Source organism: Miniopterus schreibersii (genome assembly GCF_964146895.1).
Source record: "Miniopterus schreibersii genome assembly, chromosome: 4".
Lineage (NCBI taxonomy): Eukaryota > Metazoa > Chordata > Mammalia > Chiroptera > Miniopteridae > Miniopterus > Miniopterus schreibersii.
In genome coordinates this window covers 81,907,890-81,934,510 of record NC_138105.1, presented here as the reverse complement: position 1 = coordinate 81,934,510, position 26,621 = coordinate 81,907,890, and the positions used below count along the sequence as shown (strand labels likewise).

Below are 26,621 nucleotides of genomic sequence, written 5' to 3'. Positions count from 1 at the left end.
AAACCCTGTGGTTGCCTAGCTAAAAGGGGAAGAAGGGGATCAGCCCGAGGAGGAGGAGGAAGAGGGAAGCAAGACAAATAGCTGGTGCAGTGGACAGGAACGTGTCCAGCCGGAGCTCCTGGTCCCTGCAGAGCCAGCAGCTGGAGCCCAGTGCCTGCCCAGCCCCAGTCCTGCATCAGCCTGCCGCCTCCCCGCAGAAGCCATGGGCCCAGGGCCTCTGCTGGTCCTGCTGGTGGCCACAGCTTGGCATGGTAAGAGCAGAACTGAGGGCCCTGGGTGTGTGTGTGGGGGGGGGGGGCTGTGACAGCAAGGTTCCCCGTGGAACCACCCTAAACTCCTGCCCTTCACTCGGTGTACCCACTCTCTGCCTCCATCTCCCCAGCCTGGTCTGCAGGTGTGTGGCTACTTGCTTTGGAGAGGTGCTAAAGGGTAGAGGCAGCCTGGCCAGGGATGTGGATCAGTCCCAGCTCTGATGTTGACTCACTGTGTCCTGAACAAGCCCCTGATGCTATCAGGGCTTCAGTGTCCACATCTATTCAATGGCAGGAGTCGGGGGCCCAGACTAGAGTAAAGCAAAGCTTTTCAAACTTTACTGTGCATACAAATTACCTGGGGAGCCCTGGCTGGTTTAGATCAGTGGTTAGAGCATTGGCCTGCAGGCTGAAGGGTCTTGGGTTCAATTTTGGTCAAGGGCATGTACCTTGGTTGCAGACTTGAATCCTGGCCCCTGGTCAAGGTGTGTTCGGGAGGCAACCCAATCAATGTGTCTCTCTCACATCGATGTTTCTCTTTCTCTCTCTCTCCCTTCCACTTTCTCTGAAAAGCAATGGACATTAAATAAAACAAACCAAAACAAATTACCTGGGGATCTTGTTACAGTGCAGATTCTAACTCAGTAGGTTTCAGTGCTACCTGAGATGCTGTATTTCTAACAAGCTCCTAAGACATGCACATGCTGCTGGTCCAGATCTACAGTGGGCAGGGAGGCCCTGGAGAGCCCCTGATAGCTCTGCGGGCTCTGCCAGCTGTGACCCGCTGATTGTAGGCAGGACCTGAGTTGGAAAGGCCCAAAGGGGCAGTGGTCCTTCCTTGGGAGGCTTGGGTAAAGAAGGGTTGGAAGGAAAGCTAAGAGGCGAGTGAACAAGGCTGTGGGGGAGTCAAGGGATGGGGTCAGAGCACCCTAGATGGAGAGAGGCTTGCTAAGACCCTGGACTAAGGAGGGGCTGTGTCCCAGGCCTTGGTGTGTAGTGTGTGTGTGTGTTGAGGGAGAGGAGTGAAAGTTGAGGGATATCCTGGGAGCTGATGATGGAGGGTAAGTGGGAGAAAGGGAGGTTTCGGGCGTGGGGAGAATTGGGGAGCTAAGAAGAGAGGGGGAAGCCTGGACAGAAGCAGAAGGGGGCCTTGGGCAATGTTCACCATGCCCTAACCTCCACTTCGGGAGGCCAGGGCCTGAGCAGGCTTCCCTTTCCCACCAGCCAAGCCAGCAGGAGGAAAATTGGGGAGGGGGGAGGTGTCAGCTGAGGGTGTCAGCTCTGTCTTGCGTGAATATCCAGGACAACAGGACAAGCCAAAACAGGACAGACGCCTCTGTCTGACCACATTTCCAAGAGGCCAAGGCTAGAGGGACAGGGCGGGGGAGAGGAAGAAACGCCTGTAAGACCAGACGGGTGTAGAAGTGGAACACAGAATCCGAGATCACAGATCCTGCAGTCACAGACTCTGACCTTTAAAGATTATAAACTTTAGATATCAGCATGTCAAGACCAGAAGGGAGGTTAGACTTGGAGCAATTAAAGCCCAGCCCAGGGCAGGAGCTCTAGATGGGAGCCGGGGACTGTGTACTCCCTCACTGAATCCTCGCAGACCTCTCAGGGGTGGAAACTCAATTATTCCACTGGACAGAAGGGTAGCGTGAGGGGCAGACAGGTGAGGGCACCTACGCAGTCTGTAAGGGAGAACCAAGTTTCTCCCTCACACTGTGTAGCCCCACAGCCCACGCTCTTCCCTGCAATAGCCCCCGGCCCAGGGCCTGCATCGTTGCAGCTGCAGTGGGGCAACGCCAGCTCTGTTGGGATTAGCAGACAGTCTGCCAGGAATGATGCCGCCCCTCTCCCCAGTGGTCACATGGCACAGGAGACCTGTTGTCCCCAGCTGTCGGCCTGGCAGTATCCACCGGTTCACTCAATCACTTATGTTGATCAGAAGCTTGGGCACAGAGGCTGCGCACCCCTGATGGGTACAACATCAAAATATAGATTAAAGCCTCCTGAAGTCATTAAAAAAAAAAAATCTTCACCTGAGGATATGTTTTTCATTGATTTTAGAGAGAGGATGAGAAACATCAGAAACATTGAAAGAGAGAGAAAGATAAACATAAGAAACATCGAGCTATTGCCTCCCACACATGCCCCAACCTGGGTATGTGCCCTGGCCGGGAATTGAACCCACCACCTTTTGGTGTGCGGGAGGATGGTCCAACCCAGCCTCACCGGCCAAGGCCCTCATGAAATAATTTGACAGAGAAGATCTTTCTGACTCTGGGGTAGATGGTGGGCTGGGGATGGATAGATCCACCTAAGGTGCTTGTGTGCAGGACAGTGGAGAGGCCCCGAGTGCCCTCAGGACTGGGGTGTCCGTGTTCTCATGTCAGAGCCAAGGGGTTGTGATCATCAGGGCACCCAGTGGGTCAGTGGCAGGGCCAGGCCCCGCAGTCCAGGGTGTTCTGATGCCCAGCAGGTAGCAATGCCTCTCCTGGGAGTCTCTCCCCCAGAGAGGGGACAGTGGCTAGGAGGGTCAGGAAGCAGAAGTGAGAGCATCCCAGGGAGAAGGGACACAGGCAGAGAGGAAACCGGGGGCCCGGCTGGGCGTCAGCAATATGTTTCCGCCGGCACAGGCCAGGGCGCCTGGCAGCCCCTTCAAGGCCTTAAATCAGCTCTCACTTCCCTCCTTGGCCCCTATTTTAGGCCGTGGAGAAATGCTGACACTGCAGAGGCAACGGGCCTTCTTCCCGGAGGGCCTGGTATGGGTTTTAAGTTCTCTTTTGTCCTTCAAGAAAGTTTTCCTTAAAAGAGATTGGCTTTCTGATACACACAGTAGCGCTGGGGGTTGGGGTAGGGAAGATCATAAACATAACAGCTAACTCTTAGTACTTATTTGGAGACAGATGATGTTCTAAGGGCTTTCCATGCATTTAAGCCTCCTGACATCCCAATAAATGGGTACAATTATTGCCCCCAATTTATAGGTGGGGAAGGTGAGGCACAGAGCCTCTGAACCATCCCACTGCGCTACAGACCAGACATCCAGTGGTGGGAATGGGTACAACAGAAGAATTAGAACCTTTTTTATTCCGCTGGGCCAAAACCCTACACCTTCCTGCCCATGTGAATTAAGTCAGAGGACTTTGTCATGAACTTGCCATTCATCTGTCTCCTCCTTTCCTTGTGTGAAACTCCTGCTTTGAGCCAGGCCCTAAGTATGGGAGTAAGTGCGCAGCCCACTTCAGGAGGCGGAAGGAATCTGCTCCTGGGGAGAGGAATAGTGGGTGATAGCTGGAGAGACCAAGGCAGAGGCTGGGGGCCCCCGAGGGACAGCGGCCTGGTGAAAGGCCAAGAAAGCTCCCAGCCCCTCTTTCTCAGAGGAGGGGCCTGCTGGGCGTCAGAGACACCAGTCCATCTCTGAGCAGCTTGGGGTGGGGGCCTGAGGACATGACCAGAGAAGGGCAGGGGCTTGTTCAGGGTGATCCTGTAAGTCACAGCTGAGCCCCAGCACCAGCACCACCCCTGCCAGGGCACCACCCATCTCAGAGGCAGGTAATGGCCCGGAGGGTGTCACCTTAGGCCTCACTTCTGTTTGCTATCTTTCCTCCACCAGCTCAAGGGGTCCCCGTGATAGAGCCCAGTGTCTCTGAGCTGGTCGTGATGCCAGGCACGCCGGTGACCCTGCGATGTGTGGGCAATGGCAGTGTGGAATGGGATGGCCCCACCTCCTTTCCACACTGGACCCTGGACCCTGATGCCCCCAGCAGCATCCTGACCACAAACAATGCTACTTTCCAAAACACGGGGACCTATCGCTGCACTGAGCCCGGAGACCCCCTGGGGGGCAGTGCCAGCATTCACCTCTACGTCAAAGGTGAGGACTCCAGGCCCACTCCCAAGAGGCCTGGCCCAGCAACCCCAGCAGGAATGGGTAGGAGGGCTGGGCCTTAATATTAGCAATCATGAAGAACTAGCTCCATATTTATCAAGTGTCTTCCCAGAACAAGGACCTGTGGCAGCGCTTCTAACTTAATATAGTCCTCACAATAACCCTGCAAGTAGGTTCCATAATTACGCCCATTTTTCAGAGGCTCGGAGGGGTTGAGTCATTTGCTCAAGCTCACATAGCATCAAGTAGTAGGGCTGGACTTGGCTCCAAAGCCCCCACTCTGAAGCATCAGCTGAGCCTCCCTGGTACAGTGTGACCTCAGGCAAAGGATCAGCATCTCCGAGCCTCCCTGTCACCAATGTCCAGGGACCACTTAGCCTGGTAGAGGGAGGGCAGTTGTAACCCTGTATCCCCCTGTAACCCAGACCCTGCTCGGCCCTGGAATTTGCTGGCCCAGGAAGTGACAGTGTTCGAGGGCCAGGATGCCCTGCTGCCCTGCCTGCTCACCGACCCGGCACTGGAGGCTGGTGTCTCACTGGTGCGGGTGCGTAACCGGCCTGTCCTGCGCCAGACCAACTACTCCTTCTCACCCCGGCACGGCTTCACGATTCACAACGCCAGGTACCTTGACAACCAGGATTACCAATGCAGCGCTCAAGTAGCCGGCAGGATGGTGACGTCGCTCGGCATCCGTCTTAAAGTGCAGAAAGGTGCGTGGGGCCAGGAGGGACAGGCCAGGCATGGAGGGCAGGGAAAGGGACCTGGCCACCATGCTAGTGGTGGCTGGGCCCCATCTGATGGGACATAACGGGTATCCCCTTGATTTTACTTCTTCCTTCCAATTGTGCCACAGTCACCTTTGGGGCACCTGATGGGGAAAGACACGCAAGGTGTGTGGGGCGGGAAGACATACTACATGCAAGTAAATAACTAGTGGGCAGAACACTCAAATCAGAAACCATTAACAAGGCGATGGAATTAAGTGTGTGGGGACAAGGGGAGGGGAGCCTTGCTGAGGGATTGACATTTCATTTGAGCGGAAATGTGAATGACGAGAAGGTGGCCCTCAAAGGTGTATTTCAGCAGAGAAAACAGCAGGTACAAAGTCATGAGGTGGGGAGAGGCTCGGAATGTTCCAGGAACAGGAGGAAAACCTGAAGCTCTCCCACACCCTCACACATGGATCCCACTCAGTGCCAGCTTGGTGCTGGGCACTGGACACATGAAAGAGGGGTGGTGAGCCCAGTGACAGGGAGGTGGTGGTGGGCGGGTGGGACAGCTTGAACTGTGTGTAGGGGGGGCTGGGGGACAGAGGTAGTGCAGGCTCACTCCTTTCCCCCCTCACCCCTGCTGGGCTGGGGGTCATGATTCTAGTTTCTGGAAGGACTGTGAATAAGGAGGCCCCAGGTTCAGGACCTGAGGAAGGAAGCAGGTCCCTGGAATGGCCGGGGTCAGAGCAGCATGGGTGGCCCCAGGCCCTGGCCTTGAGGCCACAAAACCTGCCCAAGAAGTTAAAGGTCCCCACTCTGTGGGTAGAGGAGGCCTTTAGGGGGAGTCCCCCAAACCATCCTGCAGAGCCCTGGGCTACCCTGGATCCCGGTTCTGCCACGACCCCTTCAGCGACCTTTGATGTGTCCTTTAGTGTCTCTGGACCTTGGGAAACTGGCTTAGATCATCTTTCAACAACAGCAACAGTCACAGATATTAATTCAGTGCCTACTACATGTCAAGCACTGGGCTAGCAGCTGGGACTATCCACTCGAGAGAAAGTAAATGACGAACCAATTGTGACAAGAAACCCAGACAGAGAAAGCTAGACGTGTGTGTGTGTTGGGGGGCAGTGAGGCTAAATGATCACTGAAGTCCTCTCTGAGGAATGTTTGAGCTAAAGATCTGAGGGGTGAAAACAGGTACCCATTCAAAGTGTGGGAGAGAGGGCATTCCAGGAACGTGGGGCGAGCGAAAGGGCCTCCGGTGGGAAGGCCATGTGGCTGCAGTGCAGGCGCGTAGGGTGCGGGGTGCTGGGGTGGTCAGCAACGGCGATGTAGGAAGGACTTTGCCTTTGCATTCTGAGAGTGATGGGAAGCCACTGAATACTGGCACAGGAGAAGGGCATGATCCAATGCACCTTCTTAAGCATTCAACTCTGGTGGCTGTGAGGAGTCCAAGTGGTAGAGGGGTTGGCCAGGAAGCAGGGGGGCCTTCCGGGTGGCTGTTGCAGGGGCCCAGAGCAGAGAGGGCTGTGAGACTGGGGAGAGGCGGCAGTGATGGAGGGAAGTGGACTTTTCAAGGTCTCTTAGGAGATACTACTTGCTGGCAGGGAAATTGAAGCATCAAGGGCACCTCCCAGGGTTTGGGATGGGAACGTGGTGGGAGCCCCGGCTAGTAGCCTGGCCCATGGCAGGGAGCAGAGCAAAAGCTCTGGCCTGGGTGTTCATGGGTCCCTCCCTCTGCCCTCAGTTGTCCCAAGGCCCCCGACTGTGACACTGGAGCCTGCAGAGCTGGTGCGGATTCGAGGGGAGGCTGCCCAGATCGTGTGCTCAGCCAGTGACGTTGATGTTAAGTTTGACGTCTCCCTCCAACGAGGAAACACCAAGGTCAGTCCCCAGGGAGATAGCAGGGTGAAGTCTGCCCATCTTCCCAATACACTGGGCCCTGCAGGATGGGCCCCCAGCCCTACCATAAGCTGGCTCTCTAGGCTGAGGGCACGGCCCAGGTCCATAGAGGGGAGTGGACTCACCCAGGATCTCACTGGCAGTCAGTAGCTGGTCCAAAACCAGAACTCAGCTCATGCCGCTGAAGACAAGATCCAGATGTCGGTTCACTTCGGACTTAGCCAGGGATTCTCGGGCTACCTTTGAAGCCCAGGGATGTAAGTGCTATTTCAGAAAGACTTTCTTTGAGAGAGAGGGAAGAAGAGGGAGCGTTCCCAGGAGGAACTGGCATTAGGCTGCCTTTGAGAACCCCCTCCTGTCCCGCTTTGCCTACTGTATGCCAGGCACAGCCATTGCGTACAACATCTCATTTCCTCTTCACTGCAGCCCTGGAAGCACGGGGCCAGTCATTGTCCCATTTTACAGATGGAAAAATTGAGGCTCAGAGATCAGTCCCTTGCCCAAGGAAAGGAAGATAATAATCCTTAAAGGATGAGGGTTTGAACCCAAGTCTTTCTAATCCCTAAACAACCTTGGTATGGCATTTCCATTTCTTCCGGCTGCAGCTCGCAATCTCTGAACACACCGACTTCCGTGATAACAGTTACCAGAAAGTCCTGACCCTCAACCTCGATCAAGTAGGCTTCCAAGATGCTGGCATCTACACCTGTGTGGCCACCAATGCCCGGGGCGCCCACTCCACCTCCATGGTTTTCCGGGTGGTAGGTGAGCATCAGGATGGTGGGGGAGGGCTGGCAGGGATCCTGGAGTGAGGGATGTACATAAGGGATTGAGAAAGAGGGAGCTGAAGGCAGAGAAGAAGACACTGTTCAGAATATCTCTGCTAGAACCCTCTTATCCTAGGCCTGGGACACTCACGAAACAAGCACGTGAACAAACAATGCTCATGCAGTGTGATCATGGGGGAAGTGCAGAGTGTCCTGGCACACCGAGGGGACTGGGGGCTCTGGGGCTCCCTCCCTCTTCTGCTTCTCCTTTCCATCCTCAGACTCCCAGAGTAGCTTGATTTTAATTTATACAAGATTTAATGAGAAGAAACTAGTTATGACTCTTTTAGATACAGGCAACAGAAACCAACTCAAACTGGCCTAGTCAAAAGAGTATCTTATTGGCCTTATAGCTAAAAGCCCATGGATATGAGCTTCAGGTACAGTTGGGTCTAGGTGTTCAGATGATGTGGACAAGAACCTGCTCTTTCTTAACTCTCAGCTGTACATTTTTTTTTTTTTGTGGAACCTCAAAAAGCACCAGGCATGATAACCCTAATAGAATGAGGTCTTTTCTTTTCCCAGAGTTCCGACAAAAATCATGGAAATGTGTGTCGTGGACTCATGGACTCACGTGCCTATCCCCAACCAATCGCTGGTCAAAAGGGGACATGTTACTCTGGCTGGCTGGCCTGAGTCACATGCCTACTTTAGAGCTAGATGTGGAAGCCACGTTGATTGAACTATTTCCAGAAGAAGGGGAAATGGGTGGGGCATGTGAAAAAACAGTGGACTTTTCTTTACTGCTAAAAATTTTTTCAAAAAGTTATAACCAGAGATATATTCAACCTCTTCATTATGCAAATAACGAGGTGAAGGCATCAGGGAGGAGAGTTTTCCCAGGGACTCAGTGAGGAGAAGAGTTTGGAGCCCTAGGCTTCTGTGGTGGGTGTGGGAAGAGAGATGTTAGAGGACAAGCACTGGTTAGGGATGGGGACTGTGGGACTGGCACATTGTAGGCCCAGCTGAGTGTAGGAGGGCCCAGCTGAAGGACTGTATTGACAAGTGGGTGACCAAATGAACAAGCAAACTAGGACATCACCTCACTGATGCCAGATCTGTGTTCTGCTTTCTAGAGAGTGCCTACCTGAACTTGACCTCTGAGCAGAACCTCCTCCAGGAGGTGGCCCTGGGTAAGAAGCTCAACCTCCAGGTCACAGTGGAGGCCTACCCGGACCTAGAAGCCTTTAACTGGACCTATGGGGGACCCTTCTCTGACCACGAGCCCAAGCTCAATTTTGTCACCGTCAAGGATACATACAGGTACCAGCTATCAGTTCCCATCTGCATAGCCCCACAGCAGATGGGGAACGTTTCAGCCAGAGTCAGGATACTTGGGTCCTGTCTCAACCTTGCTGTGTGACCTGGAGCGAGTCCCTTCCCCTTTCTGCATCTCACTTGCCCTGACTGTGTAGAACCTCAATCTCAGTCATCTGTGTTTGAGATTTAGATCAAATTTGCATAGCCCCCTGCCCCACATCCTTGGGAAATGCCCCCCAAAATTCTACTTTTTCTGGGGGGGTATACATTCTCATGGTCATCCAAGAACTCTCAGTCTCATTCATTCTCCTCTTTCCAGGCCAATCCAAATGTAGAAGACAATGCCCCATGATTTCCACTTCTAGACACATTTCTATAATGATTGCACAGGGTATCTGCCACATGCACAGGTTTGAGGGTGGGAAAGAGGGAGTTCACACCACCCAATCACAGACACATCAAGAAGTTCTTTAAAGGCCTGTGGTCACCTAGCCCTGAGACTCTCTCATGGGCCACTCAACAGGCTCAAATTCTTCTCATAAAGTGCTACTTGACTGCATCCTGTCTTCTCTCAGAATCCTGCTTTTCCCACATGCACAACATTTTAGGAATCTATTTTTGCTGTCTCCTTGTGGACTATGTCCTCAGGGTCTTATTTTCATGGCCTAACCAGGTAGCTTTCTAAACAAGGGTTTCCTCCCTAAGGGAAATGCTGGTACTCTGTAATGAGAAAAGAAGTTAAAACAATAGTGTCTTTACTGATCTCTTTGAATGAGAGCGGACAGTTCAATCAAGGACGGCAAGTCTGTGGCATGTATGTGATAACGTCCCCTCCCACTCTCAAGACAGATATCCCTATGCCACTTTCTGCAGCATCTAGATGCAACCTCAGATTCCTTCTCAACACAGTCTCCAGACAGTAGTTCCATCATAAATGGCTCATGAGAGCAGACCTGTTTGCTATCCCTGGGCTAAATAATCCCTTAGACACCTTCCTAATCCCAGACTCTCCAGGGTTCTCTTTCTAGTTCCTGAAGCCCAGACCTCACTGGCTCCCGGACTCTTGCTTGTCAGTCATTAAAACCTACAAGGATGTTCCCTTGTCCTCACCTTCCTCCTCCCAGGGCCACTATCCTTCCTGGCCAGAATTTCTAACTTCCTCTCATCTAAAGCAGAAGTTCTGAACCTGGAGTCTGCAGGCCCCTGACAGGGGGGTTTATGGACAGATTTCAGGGATCTATAAGCAACAGGAATATTGCAGAAAGGAACCAGGGAGAGCCCCCCAAACACAGTAGTCTGGGGCCATTCATCAAAAGGCAGACACGCCTGCACACCAAACAGCCACTGCACTTAGCTCAAGCGATGGGTGTGTTCATAATGGTCACTTTGAGACATCCACAGAAGTGAAATTCTCTTAGTTTAAGAGGTAACAGTTATCATGAAAAATGACACGTGTAGAGAGGTTCTGTACACCTAAGGTCTGAAGGAGATTGCCCTTTGAAGACAATGCATTTTCGTCTTGGGTCATGGCTGAGGACATTTTCCAAAAGAGCTGGAAATTTGCTATAATTTATTTTTTTAAAACTTTTTCATCGCCCAAACAATACACATTCACTGTGGATACATTTTAAAATAGAGAGTAAGAAAATAATTTAAAAATCACCTGGAGTCAGTGCAGGATCACTTGTTGTTTGCATTTACCTCCAGGCTTTTTCTGTAATAAAGGGTGCCATTAAATTGAGTGTCTGCAGTGAGTGAGTGTGTCAAGCACTCTGAGTATATAGTCCTTTAATCTTATGCCACGTCTGTGAATTAATTTCCATCAGTGTTGCGCTCACTGAAAAGGAACAGAAGGGTCAGAGAGGTTAAGTACTTGTCTAAGGTCACACAGCTGAGAACTGGCAGCATAGGAATTGACCCCCAGTCTCTAGAGCCTAATGGCTACATCCTACTTCTTATTCCTCTCACAGCCCCTCTGGGCAGGGTTGGAGCTTTAGGGATGGCAACTGGCCTGGGTGCCAATGCTTTCAGCAGGGATGGCTTAGCCCAGTGATGGTGGTGGAAGCAGGTACATTCAGTGGGGCCTGTGATGTGCCTCCCAGTGTCGGCACTTTACAGACCTCACCTGTACCTCAGAACAAAACTGCTTTACAGATAAGAGAACCAATTAGGGAAATCGGGTTGGTGGTTTTCGCACGTCTCATTGGCACCTGGCTCGAGTTCCTGGTTCAGTCAAGGCTTTTGTGCCCTAGCTGAGCCTGTTAGAGTGGTTGTCTGAGCCCACTGTCCTGGTGGGGACCATCCTGGGCTCACCCAGACGTCCTGCCCCTCTCATGCAGGTACACCTCCACCCTCTCCCTGCCTCGCCTGAAGCCCTCTGAGGCCGGCCGCTACTCCTTCCTGGCCAGAAATGCCAGAGGCGAGGAGGCCCTGACCTTTGAGATCACTCTTCGATGTAAGTGACGGAGCAGGGTGGTGGGGACATGGGGTCCTGGAGAGACGAGCTGGGAAAGGTTGGGGGAGAGGAAGCTCAGTGCAAGGTGGTCAGACAAGGGGATTTGAGGCCTCTGGGCTGATCCCTCTGCCTTCTACTCTTTTCCTCTGCAGACCCCCCAGAGGTAAGGGTCATGTGGAACCCCAGCAATGGTTCTGGAACCATGCTCTGTGAAGCCTCCGGGTATCCCCAGCCTAACGTGACGTGGGTGCTATGCGGGGGCCATACTGATAGGTAAGTGGGCTCCTCTCACCTACCTTGCCCAGAAAGAGGGGCTGGGCACCCTGAAACTCTGAGCCACACACTGCTCTTCCCAGATGCGATGAGGCCCAAGCGCTGCTGGTCTTCGAGGACCCATACCCCAAGATCGTGAGCCAGGAGCCCTTCCACAAGGTGACTGTCCAGAGCCTGCTGGTCACTGGGACCTTGGAACACAACAGGACGTATGAGTGCAGGGCCCACAACAGTGCAGGGAACAGCTCCAACACCTTCCAGCCCATCTCAGCAGGTGAGCCTGCGTCCGCCCCTCCAGGCTGGGACAGGAAGGGGCCCAGGACACTGCCCCAGCTCAAGGAGCCAGAATTCTAATGTGGCGCTTACCCAGATCCCAGCTGAACCGAGTCCTACCTCTGTGGGTCCCACTCCAGGCCCCTCCTAAACAAAGGTTTCCTGAAGTGGCCAGATGGAGTAGTCTAAAATCCCCAGGACTGGAGGTAGGGGGGAAGGGTGGAGGGGAAGCAGGCATCCAGAGAGAAAGCAGCCAGAAGCAAGCACAGCCTAACTGGCCCCTCTGCTCATGCCCTGCATTTGAACTCGTGCATTAATTCACAAGTATTTATTTGGCATCTGCTGCATCCCAGGGACCTATTCAGTGCAGGGGAGCGTATCTCCATGCATCAGTGCGGCTGCACTGTTGAGGGGAAGGGATGCCCATCTCTGGGTTGCACAAAGGCTCCGTGTGGGGAGCTCTCTCATCTGTGCAGAAGCCCACAGCACTCTGACTTCTGACAAGCAGATCTTAGCACCCGTGTGCCAGACTTAGCAAGGCTCTCTGGGCCAGAGAGGACAAAGCGGGAGCCTCTGCCTGGCTCAGAGGTAGCCCCTCAAGTGCCCAGCTGCTGGCCGCTGCCAGGACCCGTCTCCACACGCAGCTGCTATGGCTGCTCCCAGTCTCCCTGTGCCAGGCACTGTGCTAAGCTTTATAGGCATTGTCTTGATGAAGTGGTTCATCCCTAGGAGGTCAGTACTATTTCCCTTTGACTTTGGAGATGATGAACCTGAGGCTTTGGGAGCAGTTACAGGTTCAATGCCACATACCTCCTAAGTAGCAGAGGTGAGATTTGGCCTCAGACCCATGCCATTGGTCTGGGCAAGGTGATGGAAATGACGTCTTTCAAAACATCAAGGGAACTACGAGTTACTGATCTGAGAAGAGGAGACCCAGGGGCCATGAGCCTGGCTTTCAGACCCCAGGAAGGGTTGCATTGGTTCCCAAAGGGCACTCAGGGAAGCAGCAGACAAGGGGCTCCCCTAGACACAAGGCTGTGATTCTGGCAGGGTTTGGGGCTGGGCATGAGCAGAGCTGGAGGGCCTGACCTCCCTGCCCCTGGCCAGGGACAGTCTGCAGGAAGGCTCCCTGAGGCTCTGCAGGCTTCCATGTGAGAGGATACTTTATTCAGTCAAAGCATTTACTGAGTGCCCACTGTGTTCCAGGAAATGCACTGGCCTGTTCTCGGGGTGGGGTGGGGGGGTGGGGGGGTCACAGAGAGCCCCTGCGGCTCACTCCTCTGTCCGCCCCTCCCAGGAGCCATCATGCAGCTCTCTGAGGAGCCCCTCTTCACGCCCGTGCTGGTCGCCTGCCTGTCCATCATGGCCTTGCTGCTGCTGCTGCTCCTGTTGCTTCTGTACAAGTACAAGCAGGTGAGTCTGCACAGGGAGGGACAGCCAGGCCCTGAGTGTGCTGGACCCTGGGACGGCACCGCCAGGCCACATGGTTCTCCCTTCAGCCCCCAAGCACCTGCTCACTTTGTCAGCCAGTCATTCAGCCAACAGCTCTTTAGTGGGCACCTACTGTGGGCCAATGTGGGCCAGGTGCCAAGCTCAGAGCCTCTGAGGCTCTGCCCTCACAGGTTCACTGTCTAGGGCAGGGTGAGGTCAATAAGCAAGTCACCAGGAGAGTGAGGGTGGAAGATGCTCTGGGAGAGGAATTGGTTTGGAAGAGTATAAGCGCCGGATCCTGTCCCAGCCGGGGGCTCGCAGGCACACAGAGGGGACAACACAGGCCCAGCCTGTGTCTCACCCTCAGGTGGCAGGGGGTCTAGTGGAGGAGGAAGGCCTGGCCATCATCAGCTTCTTTGTTATTTAATATTATTATTCAAAGCTACTGTTTATTGCATGTTGATGTTTAGTGCACTGCCTGTCACTCTGAGTGCACAATCGGTAATAGCGATTTCAGGGGCGTTTCCTATAAATTGCGTTACCCCACATCCTCTCATTCAATGCCGTCAACAGCCACGGCATGGAGATAGTGTCACTAACCCCATTTTATAGAGCTGGGAGCTGAGATTCTGAGAGGTGGAGACCGTTGCCCTGGCCTACAGCTGGTCGATGGCTGAGGCTGGTTTTTTAAAAGCCAGTTTTTAACCATTATATGAAACACTGAATCATCTTATTTTATCCTCACGACACCCGGAGGCAGGGACAATGGCAGTCAGCATTTTACAATAAGGAAACTGAGGCTCAGGAAGGTGGAAGGTGGAACCTGCCCTAGGGTTCCCGGCACCTCCCACACCAGCTCTGTGGCCTCCACCACCTGGCCACCCTCCACAAACGATGGCATCCAGTGTGACCAGGTGCAGACAGGGCCGGGCCAGAGGGCTGTGGAAGCCAGCAAGGAGGGATCTCTGCCGCTGGCAGGGAAGGGAGGCTGCTTGGAAGAGGTGGCTTGTCATGTGTGGGACAGGCTTTGGAGGATGAGGGGTGCAGCAAGGAGAGACAAGACTCAGGGAAAGGCTGTCTCTCAGGGAGAGGGCAATGTGTGTAAAGGGTGGGGGAAGACCAAGGTGAGTTCTGGAAATATTGGCACCTAGATGAGGAGGCAGATGGGAGCAGGTTGGGGATCTAAGGGGTTGGATCTCATCTTGTAGTCTCCAGGCCGTCAGCGGGTTTGCATAAGGTAGTGATGTGATTTAGGGGCGAGTAACTTCTTCCCCAGCCTACCTTGGGGTTTTCAGTATGAGAAGAGGACTTGAAGTAACAGGATGGATGGGAAGTGGGGGCACTGAGGGGCCCATGGTTTGGCTCTCTATGCTCATGCCAGCACCCAGCTCAGAGCACAGCCCCCAAGAAACCAAGGCCCCAGGTCAAGACTTTGGGGATCTGGGTTCATCTCTGACACTTTTGCCCTATGACCTCAGCTGACTCATTGCCCTCTGGACCTGTTTCCTCACCTGTGCCATGGGACTGGTGGCCTTTTACAGCCCTGTTCCTCTGACATTCCATGAACCTACTGATGGTCTGGTTTAAGAGCCAGGGGTTGTGAATTGGATGGATCTGGGTCTGAATCCTTCTTATGCATCTCTGGCTGTAGAACTCTGGAAAAATAGGTATCTCTCAGCCTCTATTTTCTCCAACTGTAAAATGGGGTCAATAATGGCAGCTACCCTACCAGGCTGTCTTAAGGATTCACGACATCAGGGAGGTAGAGGACTCCACAGGGTGCTGGGCATAGTGTTCAGAATGGAAGCTGCATACCTCGTCCCAGGAGGAAGTTGACCGAGGAACCCAAGTTAGCTCATGCATCTTGGGACCTGAGGTTGGGTATCACTTTGACTACATACCCAAAGTGGTGTTGGGCCCTGCTGGTCCACCTCCGGGACGGGACCTCACTCACGCTTGTGGCCACCCATTCCTTCTCTGAGCAGCTCTGGCTTGCTGAGTTCTTCCTTATATGGAGCTGAAACTGCCTCCCAGTGCCCTACAGAGCTGCCTCCTCAGCCCAAGCCAGCCTGCGGAGATTCCAGAGAAGCTCCCAGTTCCCCCTCCAGCCCTTTCTGCCTGGTGCTGCCAGCCCCCTTGGCCAGCTGCGGATTAGGGACACCTTATCCTCTCTCCGTGGGACCATTTTTGGAACATGTACTCCCAGTCACCTCATTTCCTATCCAGGAAATTCAACTGCCCCCTGATCCCGCTTAAGGCCAAGAGAAGGGGGAGGGCATCCCATGGGACAAGACCTCGAGGGGTCAAGATGGTCATGCTCCATCTCAGGGCCAGCAGGCCAATTCTCTATTTTGTCTCCCTGGGGCTCTGAGACTTAACCCTTCCCTGGGGACTCAGCCTGGTCAGTCCTCACTGCTAAGGCCCGGGGAGGTGGCCTCATCTGGAGGAAGGGTTGTTTCTGCCTCAGGCTGAGTCATCGCCTTTTGGGTCCTCAGAAAGACCACAGGGTGGGTGGGAGGGCCAAGGAGGAAGAGAAAGGGCAGGAGTCAGCAGGCGGGAAGGAGGAGGACACAGGGAGGAAAGGATGAGGCAGAGAGGAGTGCAGGGGACGGGAGGCCGCTGGTGAGGCTGGGATTCTGGGGGTCAGAACTGAGCTGTGGAGACTAGGGGCAAATTGGGGGTGGACATGCAGTTCCTCAAGGTATTTGTGGGAATTGTTGAGGTCTCCACCTTCCTGAGACAGAGCACATCCACCTCCCAGAACCAGTGGGCCTAGTGGGGAGGGTCGCAGGGACTTCAGTGTCTCCCGCCCACCTGCACCCACCTTAGTTGCCAAGAGGAAGGGGGGGGGCAGGTCCGGGGCCTGCCATGAGGAATAAATGAGATGGTGCAGGAGGAGTGTGCAGCCCAGCACCTTGGTCACAGCAAGTGCTACAGAAGCACCTGCTGCTGTCATCATAATTGTTACCACTGTTACTAGGAAATCTGGCCTCCCTGTAAGTTTCTCCTTCAGAGGAAAGGCCCCTCTGGATAGAAGCCCTGGGAGGACATCTGAGCCCTTTCCAGGGACAGGCCTGGGTGGTGCATGAGCAGAGCTGGGGGGCCACTTGCCAGGAAGAGGCGTGATGCCTGAGGCAGGCTGGGGAGAGCTGCCACCTCCTCCAGGTAGAGAGTTTGGCACCCAGAGATTCTAGCCAGACAACATCTTCCTTCCACCCCCTCGCTTTCTCCAACATCCCCTTCCTGAGAGGCTTTGCCCACAGGCTGGGGGCGGCGGTGGGGAGGGGGCTGACTCAGGCCCAGCTGTGGGGGACAGAGGAAGGAGAAGTGGTGAGGAGACAAACAGGGCTTGGCCACGGAGGCTCCTGGAGATGGAAGTGGCCTGGGGGGGGGGGGGGTTGTCAAAGAATCCCCTCCTAACTCCCTCTCTGTGTTTTGGGTTGGAAAGGTGGAAAGGCACCATGTGCAAGGTTTGAATCCTCGGAGACTCAGAAGGTTCTTCCCTGCCCTGGCCGAGTAGCATCATCCTGATGCGCCAAGGTTGTGGATTTGATCCTGGGTCAGGGCACATATAAGAATCAACCAATGAATGCATGAATAAGTGGAACAGCAAGTGATGTCTCTCTCTCCCTCACTCTCTCTCTCTGTCTTATAAAAAAAATAAGTCCTTCCTCTGTCCCATTTCAGACTTTCCTCCCAAGCCCTAGCATGGCAGTGTTTAAGTTCAAATGTAGTCTCTACCCCCTCACCCCCAGTGGAACCCGGCAGCTCTTCCTTACGTCTAAATGCACTCTTTTCTCCCAAACTACCATCTGGAAGTTCTTCCCCATGGCTATCTGGAGTCTTGTTTCTTAACCCAGAGAGACTCTCGGCCTCAGGCCACCCTCCTTCCCAACACCCACTCATGCTCCTGTAGCTCCCCAGAGCTGGGTGCCCAAAAAGGAGCCCAGCTGTGAAGCACAGCCCAGCTGGTCCCTGTCCCCAAGAGGACTGACAGGAAAGAAAGCTGGACTGCTGACCTGAGGCCTCAGTGTCCTCCACTGCCCCAGCCCAGCTTCCACTTCCCTCCTAAACGCCATCTTCCATCAGCACTTCTCATGGACAGCCCCTGGCATGATGCCCCCGAGCAGCTGCCACCCTGGGCTGGACAGAGAAAGGCCCCCGCTCCGCCTCCCCAGAGACAGCGCAGCTCCAGCTGGTGGTGGGCAACAGCACGAAAAGCCTGAGAGAGCCCAGGTCCTCCAGACACTGTGGCCAGAGCCTCTCCCCACAGCCCTCAAGACCTTCCTGACTCTGCAGCCTCCCCTGCTCCCCTTGAGCCACGTGGGTTAGCACCTTGCTGTCAGACTTGCCAGGACCTTTAGGACCCCAGGCGTCTGCCTCTCTGTTCACCGAGCTCCCTCCCACGGCCGTGCACTGGCTCCTTCCCAGCTCTCAGGGGCCTTCCCTGACTCATCTTCACTTGTACACACCACTCTCTATCCCGCCACCCTGCTTTATTTTCTTCATAGCACTCTGAAAATTTCCTACTTGTCTATTTATTTGAGGTGACCGCCTGTCTTAGCCTTTAGAAGGCAGAGTCCATGGGGGCAGCGACTTTGTCTTTTTTACTCTGAATGACAGTGTCTGGCACAGGTGCTCAGTGAAGTATCTGGAAGGGAATATTAGTCAGATTTGAAAAGGAAGGAACTTGTGTCCCCTGCTACAACGTGGAGGAACCTTGAAGACCTTATGCTAAGTGTCACAAAAGCACAAATAGGGCATGGTTACACTTACATGAGGCACGTAGAGTAGTCGGATTCATGAGCTAAGTGGAATGGTGGTGGCCGGGGGTGGGGGGAAGTTGGAATGGGGAGTTGTTTAAAGAGCATGGAGTTTTGCAAGATGAAGAGTCCTGGACACTGGTTACACAAGAATGTGAATGTACTGAACACTGCTGAACTGTACACACCAATGGTTGAGATGATAAATTTCATGTTAAGTGTATCTTACCGCAATTAAAAGTAAAAACAAACAATATTTGGATGAGAGAATGGATAGATCTCAAGTTCCACTCTCCCTCCCAGCTCAGGAATTACCTAAGTTATCAGAGCTATCAAGGTTCTCAGAGGCGATCCTGTCCAACTCTTTGAATACATAGGATGGTCACACGGTGAGGCCAAGTCAGGAAGGAACTGGACTCTCAGTGCCATGGGCATGAGAAGACACAGCCACTCTCCCCAGATCTAGGGCCACATGCTGCCTTTTCCTGCCGAGGGCATGGGACTGCCCACTCCCCCTGCCCTTGGGGGTCAGAATGAGATAGAAGATCCTGCCAGGCCTGACTGCCACATGCTTCCTCCCTCTCTCTCTGCAGAAGCCCAAGTATCAGGTGCGCTGGAAGATCATTGAGAGCTTCGAGGGCAACAATTACACATTCATCGATCCCACCCAGCTGCCCTACAACGAGAAGTGGGAGTTCCCCCGAAACAACCTGCAGTTCGGTGAGATGGGATCCCAGCCCACCAGGGCCCCCAGTCACAGGGCAGCATGGGCTACAGGGAGCCTGTGGCCCTTAAAGAAAGGGCCCTTTGGTGCCCAGGGACCTAAGGAGCCTGCATGCTTGGCAGGTAAGACCCTGGGAGCCGGCGCCTTTGGGAAGGTGGTAGAGGCCACAGCCTTTGGTCTGGGCAAGGAAGATGCTGTCCTGAAGGTGGCTGTGAAGATGCTGAAGTGTGAGTAAGGGGAAGGGGCCTGGGGAGTTTAGGGGAACCGGTGGGAAGTGGTGCACGCTGGGGGAGGACCTGTCCTGTTGTCAGAAGAGGCATCACCTACATTTTTGGTCTATCAGAGCCTGGGGACAGAACCTGGGGTTGGCAGTGAGGACTCCTAGATTCCTTTCTGAGCTCCAGGCTCCCTCTAACTCCTGGGTGTGGAGGGGCTTCTGACGGAGCTGGATACACAGAGAGGCTGGGGTACACAAAGGCCAGCCTGGGCTTGGTCACAGCTTGGCTTCTTGCCACCTGAGACCAGCTCAGTGACTGGCCATCTCTCCTCTCTCTTCCTAACATCCATCTGTGTGTCTGCATTTCCCCTTCTCCCACTTTTGGCTCCTGATTGCTTCGGGGCTCTGGGTATCCCTGCCTACTCCCCTGGGTATATCCTATCTGTGTGGCTCTCCATGTCCTGCTCTCTCCCCATCTGTGGGACCTGTGGTCCCTCCTCCCAGCCACGGCTCATGCAGACGAGAAGGAGGCCCTTATGTCTGAACTGAAGATCATGAGTCACCTGGGCCAGCATGAGAACATAGTCAACCTTCTGGGAGCCTGTACCCACGGAGGTGAGGGACCCTGATGGCATGGGGCCCATGGTCTTGGGGCCTCTCAGGTGTCTGAGGGCCCCAGGGCCACCTCAGTCCATCTTCTACTTCCCATCTCCTCCAAGTGAAGGTAGGACCCCTGTCTCAGCATCAGTGTCTTTTAAGTTCCAGACACCTGAGCTGGTCAAGCTGCTTGTGCCTGGCAGATGGTTCTGGGAGCTCTGAGCAGTGGCTCTCAGACACCAGTGGGCATCAGTCACCTGGAGAGGGCACTAACAGTGCAGATCCCTGGGCCCTGCTCCAGGCAGTCTGATTCTGTGGCTCTGGAGTGAAGCCCCACAGCCTATTGGGACTCCATGTCCATCCCACCCTCTTCTGTAGGAGCTCTGACCTTTATGGAGCTGCCATAGACTGCCTTTGAAGACAGAATTCTTTGGCTACAGGGTTTTTTTAGTTTTTTGAGATTCCTCTACTTTAGACAGATGTGGCTCCTAAGTCCTGGTCCAGGGTGCCTCACTGCCCGTGTTCCTGTTCACATGGGGAGTGGGTTAAGGGGTGCACTCACCCCACTCTCTTGGCTCTCTAGGCCCTGTTCTGGTCATCACTGAGTACTGTTGCTATGGCGACCTGCTCAACTTTCTGCGAAGGAAGGCTGAGGCCATGCTGGGACCCAGCCTGAGTCCAGGCCAGGATCCGGGTTACAAAAACATCCACCTGGAAAAGAAATACGCCCGCAGGTAGCACCCTGGCTAAGGACAAGAAGGAGGCTCTGACTGGGAGGTGGGGCCCCAGGTCTGTCCCCAAAGCCAGCTCAGGGTCGGGTGGCAAGTGGCCCTCACATTTCCATCTGTGCCATGGGGAGTAGCCCCCCCCAGGTCAGAAGGCAACTCAGTCTTTCTACTTACTCTCACCAACCGACAAATACTTGAGGCTGGAGAATCCACTGTACTTGGGAGTAGCCAGTGGCAGTTCCCCACATCCCCACGGAGAAGTGGGAACAGAGTCTGTGGGTTGTTGAGTGAACGGAGGCAAAATGGCATGACAGCCATTTTGGTCCACTTGGGCCTCAGTTTCTCCAGGCAAGCCATCAGGAGGCTGAACCTCTCAGGGTCTTTCCTGCGTGGTAATGCTGTGATTCCTGGAAACCACGCAGAGGCAGATGGACAGAGCCACATGGGGAACCAGAGAGAGGAAGTTGCCAGTTTCTTGTCACATATCAGTCAGAAGCAGAGGAGGGGCCTGGGCTAGATTCTGCTCTTTTGACTCCTGGCCCAGTGCTTACCTGAGCCACACTGCTCTCCTGGAAGTCTCAGTCTTGGGGCTTGTGGGGCCTCAGGACCAAGCTGCTGGGGCTGGGGCAGGATCAGAACAAGAAAGGTGTACACTGGGCCCCTAGCCCGGCCACTGTCAGCTGCTAAGCCTGTGGAGGCAAAAGGGGAAGGAGGCTATTTCACTCCATCCAGTGTGCTTGAACATGGGTGCTGGCCAGATCTACTTCCTCTTCTGATTCTCTGACACTGGGCCTCTGCAGGCTGGAACCTCAGGCCAGATCAAATCAAAATGAGAACCAAAGTATTAGCTTCAATCCTCAAATCCACCGGTGGGAAAAGGATTCATGGAATGGGGTGATTTAAAGGGCAAATGACATGTGAACCAATCCTGCCAATGGGATCCACGCTACATTAATAGAAGTATAGTTTCTAGATCAAGGGAGGGGATGCTTTTGCCATGGTCTGCCCATAAATGAAACACTAGGTTCTCTTTTGGGGAACACTAGAGTATAGACACTGTCAAGGTGCACATTTCTATCGCAGAGGGGACAGGAGGGTGAGAGGCCCAGAACTCATCAGGTTGGAATATTAGAAGTGGTAATGGCTCTTCATTCTAGAGCAGTGCTTCTCAAACTTGCCTGCTACCCAAAACATGGGCTCATAGGCATCACCAGAGAGCTGTTAGAAATGCACAATCCCAGGCCCACCCAGACCTGCTGAATCACAATCTGCACTTAAATAAGATTCCTCAGATGAGTCTATGCACATGAATTCAAGTTTAAGAAGCACTACTCTGGACCAGTGGGCCTAAACTCAGGCTGCACACTGGAATTGCCTGGAGAGAGTTCAAAGTCCAAATGACTAAGTTTTGCCCCTAGAATTTCTGAAGTGGCCTGGGCACGGGGACGTATTAAAAGCTCCCCAGATGATTTTAATATGAAGCCAGGGGTAAGGGCCACGGGTCCTAGAATATGCTCATATCCCTGCAGGGCTGTTATGGGGAAGGGGTAGCCCACTTCTCTGTGGCCCTTAGGGCAGAGCAATGACCAGGAGGAGAAAAATCTCTGGGGCAGACTGACATCACAGATGGTGAAGAACTTTCTAATAGGCAGAGCTGCCCAGAGAACAGGTTGTCAGCTCCCTCACTGGATGGCCAAGCAGGGATCAGTGATCACTCAGAATGTGGCAGGGGGATCCTTGTCAGAAAAAGATGTTCAAGTTGACTCCAAGGTCCCTTCCCTTCCCTGTTGAGTGGCTGGAGGCCAAGACCTGAGCTGGGGTGATTGGGACTGATTGGCTCTTGGCCCTCCTATGTAGGGACAGTGGCTTCTCCAGCCAGGGTGTGGACACCTACGTGGAGATGAGGCCTGTATCCACTTCTTCTTCAAATGACTCCTTCTCCGAACAAGGTGAGGAGGGAAAGGGAGAGGGAGAGGGGCTGCTGGGGGCTGGGCAGGGAAGGGCGGGGGTGTGGCAGGCCACCCTGATGCCTCTTCCCACACCAGACCTGAGCAAAGATGAGTGGCCACTGGAACTGCGAGACCTGCTCCACTTCTCCAGCCAGGTGGCCCAGGGCATGGCCTTCCTTGCTTCCAAGAACGTGAGTCGGGAACCAGGTCCCCATGTAGTCACCCAGAAGGGTGGGGGGCCGCTGAGCCCCCATGAGGCTGGAGGAGGATGAGGGGGAGGAAAGCAGGCATGAAGGGGCAAGACAGGAGCCAGAATGCCAGAAAGCACATGGGCAGTGGCCTCGAAGAGCTTTAGGAGGGGGTGGGAAAGAGCTGCGCCAGAGCTCTTGCAGGGGGGCCGGGTGTGCAGCAGGCTGCTGTGCACCCATATCCAAGAACAGGTGTTAGTTTTAACCAACAGTATGAACAGGACAACTGCTGGGTCAATGGCGTAAAGCACACGGTCTTGTGGGGATGAAAATGGAACCTCCCTAAATAGTTGAGAGGCTATGAGGTGACCTGTACAGTGTACAATACACTCTGTCCAGGGATAAGTGCCCCGGGAGTAGGACAGGTGACCATCCTCCTTAGAGCATGACTGGGAGTTGATTGCTGGCTCTGCCACTTGCTGTGTGACTTTCAGCAATATTGGAATTCTGAGCTTCTGTCTCTACATTGATAAAATGGGCATGATCACAGGGTTGAGGGCAAAACAGGGTTACAATGTGTGCAGGTGCTTAGGGAAGGGCCTGGCATGGTAGGGCCCTGAAAATGGCAGCTGCTGTTATTAGCAGCTGATGTGGGCCAGTGATGGCTCACTGAGCCAGGGCTCACTGCTTCTCGGCCTGTGTAGACGCGTAGCTCAATGTCAGCTGCTGCTTAGGGCCAAACAAGTGTGATGGTGGTTTTTAAACACTGAATTGTCTGATCACATAAAATCTTCTCGGCCCCTGGTAGAAGGGATAGGAGTCAGGGTCAGGACAACTGATGCCCACTCCCTCACAAGAGGATGCCGAGGCCTTCTGGGGTTCTGTCTTCTCCTGCACTTTGAGCTCAGGTAGGGGAGGGGCCAGGACTAACCCTGTCTGGATCCCCCAGTGCATCCACCGGGATGTGGCAGCCCGAAATGTGTTACTGACCAGTGGGCGTGTGGCCAAGATTGGAGACTTTGGACTGGCTAGAGACATCATGAATGACTCCAATTACATCGTCAAGGGCAACGTGAGTGCTGGGAGGAGTGGACCAGGCTGGGGAGAGGGTGGTGAGCCAGGGCCCAAGGTGACTGGGGTCTGCTATGACAGGCCCGTCTACCCGTGAAGTGGATGGCTCCAGAGAGCATCTTCGACTGCATCTACACGGTTCAGAGCGATGTCTGGTCCTACGGCATCCTCCTCTGGGAGATCTTCTCACTTGGTGAGCAGCCGGCCTGGTGCAGGCTCAGCTATGGGGCTCATGTTTGGTTACCCACAGTGTCTTATGACTCAAAGAGGATGTTAGTCCAGGATGCTTGGGGCCCAGAGCAGAGCAAGGGCTGGTGGAAATGAAGGGATGTGCAGAGCATCTTAAAACCAAGTGCTGGCCCAGCAGGGTATGGCTCAGTAGTTGAGCACTGACCTAGGATCCAGGCGATCAGGGTTTAATTCCCGGTCAGGGCACATGACTGGGTTGTGGGCTCGACCCCTGGTCAGGGGCGTGCAGGAGGCAGCCGATCAATGACTCTCTCATCATTGATGGTTTCTCTCTCTCTCTCTCTCTCTCCTTTCCTTTCTCTGAAATCAATAAAGATATATTTAAAACAAACAAAAACACCAAGTGTTGCGCTCCAGCATGGGCTGGGCAGATCCTCTATCCAGACAGGCATTCCCTCTGGACTGTTCCCTCATCTGTCTGCTTGTGCTGTTGCTGCTTCCTATAATGCTGTTTCCCCTTGTTATCTGAAACCTGCACGTCCTTGAAGATGCAGCTCCTATTTCTGGAGTGCTGGGCACAGGGACTTGGGCTAAGCCCTTCAATGCACTCCTCTAAACTCCTCTTATTCCCAAGCCTGTGCTAGAACTGCGTGATGTGACCAGGCTGGGTGATGGTTCTCAGCTTTCTAGAACCTAAGCCCTTTACAGTGCCCAGCACAAAGCACTGAGGAGCTGGGGTTCTATTGTTGAACTCTAACCTTGCCAAGATGTGTGTGGGGTGAGGATGGGGAAGGGAGCACTGAGTTTGACATGATCTTGGCATTTGCAGGGCTGAACCCCTACCCTGGCATCCTGGTAAACAGCAAGTTCTACAAACTGGTGAAGGATGGATACCAAATGGCTCAGCCTGCATTCGCTCCAAAGAACATGTAAGGGAAGGACCCCGGGGAGGGGGGGGAGGGGAGTGGGGAGGACATCTGACTTTAGTTTAAGGGCATGGAAAGGTGTGTGACCCAGCTTTTCCAGTCCAGTGTTCCAGGTCCAGGCTTCATCTCCCCACAATGGACTAAAGAACAAGCCCCTGTTAAGTTCAGGGTTACCTCTGGTTTCCCAGGCAGCATGGGAGATGTTCTCAAAGGCGGTTCTTAACTGGGCCGGTCCTAACACAGATGACAGATTTTTAACTCAGATGGTTATGACCTCAAGGAAGGCTCCTCTCATCTCTTCTCTGTCCTGGTGATCTGTGGTGCTACCAGACACTACAGCCTGACACCTCACCACAGCCAGCCCCCATAAGCGAGCTGCTCACTGGCTCCCTGCCTTCATCACAGCCTTTCCACAAATTCACCCACTGCCTCTTTCTCCAGGACCTCTCAACACAACCTCCCTGTCTCACCACCAGGGTAAATCCACCCAACCTGGCTAACCTGCCCCTCAGCCCACTCTCCTCTTTAGTCTCTTGCTACACCCAATGAACTGCTCATTCTCTCAGCCCACCTCACAAATCTACCTGCTGACCACAGAGTACCCCCCTCTTGTTTTAGGAGCTTGAGCAAAACAGCATCTCTGAGCTTCTCCCCACAGCTGTCAAAATGGGCATGATGAAGATACCTTTCTCCAAGGGCTACTGGGAAGATTAAGATAACAAATGCCAAGGGCTTAGCGCAGGTCTCATGCTCTCACTTTGACTAGGTTTTGGGCCCTCTTACTGGGCAAGACTCTGTAGGGGATGTGCATGTGTAATGATCCCCAGACCCACAGGCAGCCTCTGCTCTGTCTCAGATACAGCATCATGCAGGCATGTTGGTCCTTGGAACCCACCCACAGACCCACCTTCCAGCAGATCTGCTTCCTCCTTCAGGAGCAGGTCCAAGAGGACAGCGGAGAGCAGGTGAGTGACGCCAGGCTCAGAATGGGGGTTGGCTAGAGCAGGCCAGGCTGAGTCTCAACATCTTCTGGCCTTTCCTTCCCTCAGGGCTACACTAATCTGCCAAGCAGCAGCAGCAGTGATGGTGGTGGCGGCAGCAGTGAGCAAGAAGAGAGCTCGAGCGAGCAGCTGGCCTGCTGTGAGGAGGGGGACGTTGTCCAGCCCCTGCTGCAGCCTAACAACTACCAGTTCTGCTGAGGTGACGACAGGGGAGCACTGCCTGTCCCCTCCTCCGAGCTTCAACTCCTCTGTGGATAGGGTGCTACGAGAACATAGACTCTGCCCCTGGTCATTTCACTCAGCCCAGCCCAGATCTGAAACTCAGGAGTGTGGGATCCACGAAATATCTGAGAGCACCACAACTCCAGGGCCTGGGTCATCACTGCCAGTCAGGGGCTGGGGCTGAGCCCCTCCCCTCCCATTGTTCTCAACACTGTGGCTACATGCTCACTATGCCAACTGGGAGAATCCCCAGCTCACCCTCTTAACCTTGTTCCCATTTCTAGGAACCCCTTCCCTCCCTGTCACCCGTCTCAATGGAAATGGACTGGTTTTGCACCTATGAAGTCCCCAGTAGCTGTCCCAACACTGAGAAAACAATGCTCCTGGGGCCCCCTCTCTAACCAAGTGGAGCAGCAAGAGCAAACAGATGCTCAGAAGCTGTGCTAGGCTCAGACCCCTCGGAGCAGAGTGGCTCCTTTGTAAGAATCTAACTGTACCTCCTAGTGTCTGCCCTCTGGTCTTCTCCCCACAACCCCATCCCACCCTGAATCTGGTACTGCTGTAATGAGCCAGGTGGCAGCTAAAGTTTGGGGTGTTCTGCCCAGTCCCCTGCCCCGTCCTCCTGAGCTGGAAGGCAGGGACCCGTGTGGCTGGCCACACCAAGCAAGCAGCACGCATTTCCCCAAGTTGACTCATCATAACTAACAGTCACGCTATGGGATGCCGCCGTCAGCATTAAACTAACAGCATTAACACAGCTGGT

The 26,621-nt window shown here is 54.0% G+C and overlaps 1 protein-coding gene across 1 annotated transcript; it reads left to right on the top strand.

The window, feature by feature from the left end:
• Positions 1–35: 35 nt before the first annotated feature.
• On the top strand, positions 36–26,615 carry CSF1R (colony stimulating factor 1 receptor). The gene is made up of 21 exons (XM_081136490.1): positions 36–251; positions 3,874–4,134; positions 4,575–4,859; positions 6,610–6,746; positions 7,370–7,529; positions 8,668–8,854; positions 11,191–11,306; positions 11,459–11,579; positions 11,663–11,853; positions 13,150–13,265; positions 18,640–18,766; positions 18,893–18,997; positions 19,492–19,602; positions 20,168–20,318; positions 22,170–22,261; positions 22,358–22,452; positions 23,399–23,521; positions 23,602–23,713; positions 24,539–24,638; positions 25,492–25,600; positions 25,685–26,615. Exons 1-21 carry the CDS (start codon positions 203–205, stop codon positions 25,832–25,834), a joined length of 2,898 nt encoding a protein of 965 aa, XP_080992616.1. The 5' UTR covers positions 36–202; the 3' UTR covers positions 25,835–26,615.
• Positions 26,616–26,621: the final 6 nt, after the last annotated feature.

What these genes read in the sequence shown, in the direction of transcription:
- CSF1R (XM_081136490.1), top strand. Translation starts at nt 203, where the DNA reads ATGGGCCCAGGGCCTCTGCTGGTCCTGCTGGTGGCCACAGCTTGGCAT. An exon ending in CTTCCAGCCCATCTCAGCAG is followed by an intron (nt 11,854 to 13,149) that starts GTGAGCCTGCGT and finishes CGCCCCTCCCAG; the next exon opens with GAGCCATCATGCAGCTCTCT. An exon ending in GGCTGTGAAGATGCTGAAGT is followed by an intron (nt 18,998 to 19,491) that starts GTGAGTAAGGGG and finishes CCCTCCTCCCAG; the next exon opens with CCACGGCTCATGCAGACGAG.